At 35.0% G+C, this 7,153-nt stretch overlaps 1 protein-coding gene across 3 annotated transcripts in view; it reads right to left on the bottom strand.

The window, feature by feature from the left end:
- Window positions 1-7,153, bottom strand: part of LOC127845518 (uncharacterized) — an 18,742-nt gene continuing 11,589 nt past the window's right edge. For 2 of the 3 annotated variants that reach the window (XM_052376512.1, XM_052376511.1), the window contains exon 2: window positions 1-2,190. In XM_052376512.1, the coding sequence (XP_052232472.1) occupies window positions 1,004-2,176 (1,173 nt within the window). In that variant the 5' untranslated portion in view covers window positions 2,177-2,190 and the 3' untranslated portion in view covers window positions 1-1,003. Of the gene's footprint in view, window positions 2,191-6,450; window positions 6,634-7,153 lie in introns of those variants that run through there. The other variant, XM_052376510.1, reaches the window with a different exon arrangement.

Here is a 7,153-nt window from a genome sequence, read left to right as displayed (position 1 = left end):
TATGTTATGGTTGTAAGACTTTAATGCACGGAGCGAGTAGCTTATCGGTACCAAAAAATGATACGTCATTAAATACAAAAGATTATACTCGACATATGTGCATCATAACACAAAGGTAAGAACAAACATACTGATAAATAAAATGTATAAGTAAATAGTAACTATAATGATCGTAATACTTTTCAATGATCACATAAATAATGTTCTTATATAAGGCATACATACTATGCGATAACTGATGGTCAATCATGTGGTTGAAGCAGTGTGTAGAAGTAGACATGGTCCCACAGGTTCATGCATGCGTCACGTGGTGTGCGCACAGTCACCTGATCGGACACATACACAATAATGCCTTCACACGTCATGCTTAGACATTGTGTATAAATTAAAGACTTTAGCAGTACTGAACTATAAAATATGTAATGTAATTAAGACGATACGATAAAACATTAGCTGCAATATCACAGATCTCAATAAACATATGAGCATATAATTGAAAAAGTTAAACAATTACCGGTTAAAAGAAAGAAAGACATAACATAACATAACATGAAAGAATTGACACGATTACAAATTTGCGGCATAAATGAAACAAAAAACAATTTTTATCATATTGAGGGGAAAACTTTACTTATGAGCCCCGTCGTGCGAAAATTGATATTATATCTTAAGGGGCCATCGTAGCTCCAGGCCCGACTGTGGCTTTGCGCATTCTGGTCAGGAGGTACCCTGTCTGCTATCTAGTCATGCAAGGTTTCGTGGTCTCATTATTAGCGTTCATTATGACTCTTTCGCAGATTGGACGGATGTATTTATCTTGAGCTAAACTATCCGCATGTCCTACTGCATATTGCGTGCAACGCGTCTCATATTCTATCAACGAAAATATGCTACTTGTACCAACAGTGTATACCCTTCTGTATGTGTCACGGTAAGTTGAGCCATACCTTCGGTAATACTATGTAGGCAACTGTTTGATTGTCGATTCAAACAAGCGTTTTATCTAAAATTTACAGTCGTTGGGTGGTGTTCTAGTTTTTATCACTATAATATCTTGAACAACGTCCACATATTTTTCAATACAGCTCAAGAAGCCTTTGATGTAAGGCGGATTTATATTAAACCAACGTTTTCGAAGCAAAACCTTATTATAATCCGCGTTAAGTTTTATGTGAGATTCAAATACGTCCAGGCCATTGCTTTGATGAATGGCTAGTATGGTTTTGGAAGCATCGATGACATTATGATGTTGGTACCTCGCATTTAGCACTAGATAATTATCATAAGCTATAGTCCCTACCACCAAGTCAGGTAAACTGTCCCAGGGGTAATCCCGCGTGGTTATAAAATAGTCCTCCGCCGAGGGTTGGAATACCTGACCTCTAGTGGCAGCCGTCATGGTTAAACTAACAGACGTAGCGGCTTCCGTTTCGTTGAGATTGTACACGTTTGTTCGGAGACCAGTCACAAGGGTATAATTTGTGTGAGGGCTTTGGTATAAAATTGAAACTAAAGTTAATATCAAATTATTTGTAAAAAGTATATCGGAGTTTGCATAGCCGTAAAAGTGAGAATTATATTGTTTTATTGCCTCTAAGAACATGAGTTTTAAAATTGGTAATCCATACACGTTGGTTGTTGGTAAAGGAAGCACGTTCCATCCATATTCATGCGCTGTCGCGGCTACGACTGGAGAGTCTGTAAACAAAATTGGGTTGACGGCAGGTTTCATACGCGCCCAGTTGACAAATGTGAAATTGTGGATTTTTTCTTTGGTGTCATTTTCTGCTTTCCAAGTGGCAAACAATGTAAGGAAGCTGTCGGTTTCTACTATTTTGTGATTGTTTTTCGGCGTTGAATCGACTGTGTGCATGTTCAAAATACTCGCATTTCTCAGTTTATCTTCTTGATTCCTGCTTTTCAGAAACGAGACTAAACTTTCAGGTATGTTTTCCAATGAAACGTTTAGATGGATATTTAGATTTATAGCTGCCTCTTGCTGTCTCTGGTGAATTGTAACCTCTCTGCTTTTCTCTAACGTCACCACACGGTTGTTGCCATCTTGTGGAGACTGAAGTGTGCGCATGCGCATTGAGATGTTCGTCTGGAGCATGGTTAGAACAGTGAAGAGGAAGCTGGCGGAGAGGGCGCCGTAGAAGAATCGTCTGGTCTCCATTATTGAGAAAACATCTGAAACAAAAGCTTGAGTTTAGTACTATAACCGAACGCTATCATATAATGTTTATCAACATATGTAAATTATAGGATTATTTTCTTCATTCATGGGCATTCTGTTTCATTCTTCAGTTTTGGTAAGATATTCAATCAATCCCTTCTGTGAGCCATGCGCATACCCTTTTTTTAGCAATAATCAATAATTTGCACTTGAAGATCAAAAACACAAGATATTATTGTAACAGTTGGTTGGTGAAAGATATAACGCTTCAAAGACGGCAACACATTGCAATACAAACAATACAAACAAGGTTGTATGTATTTGTTCGTCTACAGAAATTATGAGGGCATTCAACATATTTATACTGAAAAAGGATGTCCCTTTCTTGCGCGGCCATTCTTTCTTTGTGCAGCTTGTTATCAATTTCAAAATTGTAAACAAGGTAGAATCATGATATTTATAGGAACGATTTTTTTTTAAAGATGTGAAGACTATACGCGATTATGTGTAATGCAAACGACCTTGATAAAGAATCTTAAGGATGTGTATATAGACTTTCCACGAAATGTGCTGGCCTATGGATCAAACCTACTAACATGAGGGTACGAACTAAGTTGAAACATGTACAGCCATCTATATTTCAAAGCCCATGTCTTTTCAACTGTAATGAATTGAATAAAACTACCCTTGGTACCCTTTGTGGTGAACCAATATACATAAAAAACTGCAGCTGCACCAAGAGACATAGAGACAAAGAGACAAAACAAGAGCGCCGACGGCGTTGAAAGTCTATTGGCAAGATACAGGGAAGTTCCTGCTGAAGTAAATGTTAAAGGAACAGTTGACTGAATGAAAATCTAAAAAGCTATCAAAAAGAAGAGTTTTGTTTTAAGAATTAGTACAAATAAATGAAACAAGGAGTGGTGAAATATTGCAAAACATACTTTATCCTGCCTCTGTTGCAAACATTGACATAATAAAGCAGGGTCGAATAAATTTTCCTATCTCCGGTCAACAGGAAATAGTGTATTCATACGCCTTCACATTCTCGATTCGTGTTTTATTTCTTCTCACATTTTCAATTGTAAAGTATTAAAAGGAACAGAGTACAGTGGAACTATCTTTTACTTAGTAATTCGGTCGGCTGGAATGTTGTGTACATGTAGGAGGCTCGACAAGAATAATTAGGTTTTTATGTCAATTTATCATTTGTATTCGATAAAATGTGTCAGCGACATGGCGCAGGATAAATCGAATAAATGGATGGTGCCGAGATGGAGAAAGTTTATCCGGTTTAGCACGAAAAAGAAAAAAAAATCTTTTTTAAGCCTTATCGGATAAACTTTCTCCATCTCGGCACCAACCATGCATTCTCTATACATGTATATCAATCGGAAAATCTGAAATATGTATCAAGGGACTTGGTATTTTGCGAGAAAGTAAATGCCTGGATGTTAATGTTTTTTCTGATTGGCTAGACGTTTATTTAAGCTCTTGTTTTAATTAACGTTAACATAAAATCAGTTTTATCTACTCGACTCATTGACTTTTTCATTCGGAAACTAAGGTCAAGTTTTATCTTCGTTTGTTACTTTAAATTTTACTGATACGATCGCTTTATTTTCATTTAAGCAGAAAGGAAAATTTTGTTGTTGTTGTTGTTTCGGTTGTGTTGTTGTTGTTGTTGTTGTTGTATTTACCGACTTCGTTACATACTACAATATTACATGCATGTTGTATTTTGGATCATACGTTCTAAAGTTTTAAATCCTTATTCAAATTATTCAAAATATTTCAAATAACATAATTTGCACATTAATATCAAGATACTGTTATTTAACACACTCTCATTCCGCCCCAAATCGCAAAGTAAATGTTTGCTGTCACAAAGTTTAACGATATTACAATCTTCTGCAAGAAACAAGACCATTATTTATCCGTTAAAACTCTTTAAAGTAACGTACCCCAGGCATAAATACATTGAAAAAGGATGTTAGCTAACAATCAAATACGACGAGATTCACGTTGTTAAAAACACATAACTGAGTATGGAAAAAGTTCGCCAAAATGTTAGGAACATATTTATTAGAATGATGGCATATATTAAACAAGTTGTGGAACTACGAATATTAAATGAAAATCTCGTTCCCATCTACGTTGTTAAAGCCACACAACTTATTTTGCATAGTAAATTTAAGTATAAATAAGAAAATATCTTAGCTATGCCAATTAGAATATATCTGGTTGTTACAATGTAGAAACCCATTTTTTTGCGCCTTAAAACTTAAAAATAATCCCGTTTGTCGAAATGGACGTATACGTCTAGAAATCCTTCTTTCGGTTTAAAAGCGGTACCGTTTGAAAAATAATAAATTACTTGCTAACTAGGCTTAAGATTTCATTATATAAATGCCAATTAGAATAAATTTGATGGTTTCAATGTAGAAATCCATATTTTTTGCGCTTTAAAACTTAAGAAATAATCGCGTTTGTCTAAATAAACGTATACGTATAGAAATCCTATTTTCGGTTTTATAAGCGGTACCGTTTGAAAAATAATAAATTACTTGCTAACTAGGCTATAATTTCATCTATGCCAAATAGAATATATCTGATGGTTCAAGGTAGAAATCCTCCTTTGTGCGCTTTAAAACTAAAAAATAATCGCGTTTGTCGAAATAGACGTATACGTATAGAAATCCTACTTTCGGTTTTAAAAGCATAACCGTTTAAAAAAAGATAATTACTTGCTAACTAGGCTACAGATTTAATGACGATTTTGTACACTTTCAAATTGCGTCTATATGTATTGATTAACATGTATTTCATTTCAAGGTAAGGCGCTTTAAGGCATTGCTTACAGAAGTTGTCAGTTGTCAGTTGATATGATTACACACAAGTCGTTTTGATAGACTATAACAAATGTTCATATTAAGAATTAAAAACACACTTCTGTCGCCTACATTCGAACCCGTTTCGCGGCGATTCGTAAGCAGATTCGCTTCTACTATGCCACGCACACTTTTATCTTCCGAATCGAAGCATAATATCTATAGAAATCGTTATCTAGCTTTTGCAAATAATATCATTGTTTTACGATCGAAAACATTTGTATTCACTAAAGATGGTATAAGAAAAATTATCAGATGAAAATCTTCGATAAAAGTTTCTAAGATGACAATTGTAAGAATAAGAAAATCCAGAGTTAATTATCTGAAGATGTATTTCGTCTTCCAACATCCTACTACATCCGGGCTAAAGCCAATAGACGAATGGCCTAAAAACATATTTATTCAATGCCGTGACACATACAACAGGCGATCTAATCATACAAATAGGGCTGATATTTCGGATTTTGAAGGGGCCGTCCAACAGATTTTGGCATGTCATTAAATGCTTTATATTGATATATTTAAACATTTGAACTAAAAATCTCCAGTAAAAAAACAACAAGAATACAATTTAAAAAAAGGAAAAAAAGTAACCCTAAATAGGGCTCGTACCACTGACCCCTGGAGTCCTGGAGTAAAAAGTCTCCCGCCTAGACCATTCGGCCATCCATGCTCATGCTAAGGGCGGATTTATTTTTTCCTATATTAGCAATACTCGTAGTTTCTCAAAATATAACTACAACCGAACTTTCCAAATTATTCAATCGTTTCGCGTCGCACGACGCTTTAGAATTTTCATGTTTTCAAATCGTAAAAAAGATGCATATAATGGATATTTAAGAGCATGGTAAATGGTCGGTATTACTGTTTCCAAAAAAATATCGTAACAATAACGAAAATTTGCGAATCTGAAACAACTTTTTTTTATTTTGTCAATTTACCAATCTTTAATGTGTTGCCATTGCAAAAAACAAACAAACATTTATTACTCAATGATGAAATTATAACGACAATTTGAAGAGTTGATTGTCGTTATGTGCTTTATTTTTATTTTTTTAATTGTTGTCAATAATTTAGAAATATATTATGATTGAGTGTGTAAATAGACCCGTTAAGCAATAAATACCAACGAGCAATACAAATAGAGGCATGAAAACAATCATTGATCGGACCGCATGCCCATCCACTAGTTATAGGTTCCGAGATCAAATGTGGCTAGGTAATATCATTCAAACGGTTAAAACTCAAGGAAAACTCAAACGTCTAAGAATTGAGCACGTAAAGTTTCAACGAATTCGGATCATTGTTCATGAGATCTCGCATGGAAACGAAAACTTCGTTAGAAATTGATATTATAGTTATAATTAAAGGTCAATAACTCACCGATGTTGTTTCTAGCGAACGCATACATCTACTGATTGTGAGTGTTCATACTTGCATGCTAGAACGAGTTCACTCAATATTTTACTTTATCTCTCCCTTCGTCAATTCTATGGGCATTATGACATTTACAAAGTTTTTCATTAATAAGTGATACATATTTGCAAAATAGGACATAGAATGATCACACATTGAGAAAGCAGACATTGTCTGTATAAGCACATATCGTATATGGTGCAGTGAACATGCTGTACTTGATATCATCAAACCTATAGCTGGACACATTGGTATTTGTTCACAGTTTCATTAGATTCGATGCGTCACTTGAGTTTATTTATAACCATTATTCACTTTGCTTATCGGTTCTTCGCTTGTTTAAACATCGATAATTAAATGCTCAGTGACTTCCCATTGGTTTCAAGTCTTTAGATTACCGACATGACGGGAGTGTCGATTCCTTCTAGAGATTGAATTATTTACGTCACAATACCGAACTTGAGCGGGATGGGTGTTTACCTATCAGATTTATCGGTAGAGTACCAGCCTTGATAGCGAGAGAAACCGCGTTTGAATCCCGAACCGGCTTTATACTTTTCACAACCGGCGCAAATCATGTACATTTTTTTTACATACAATTGTAACAATGGCGACAAGTATGAGAAATGCTTCAATGCAGAAGAATGTTTATTTCGAGCGTCTTTACTTA

The sequence above is a fragment of the Dreissena polymorpha genome, chromosome 9 (assembly GCF_020536995.1).
Source record: "Dreissena polymorpha isolate Duluth1 chromosome 9, UMN_Dpol_1.0, whole genome shotgun sequence".
Lineage (NCBI taxonomy): Eukaryota > Metazoa > Mollusca > Bivalvia > Myida > Dreissenidae > Dreissena > Dreissena polymorpha.
Note: the sequence above shows the minus strand (reverse complement) of the source record. Positions and strands in the feature narration are given on the sequence as shown.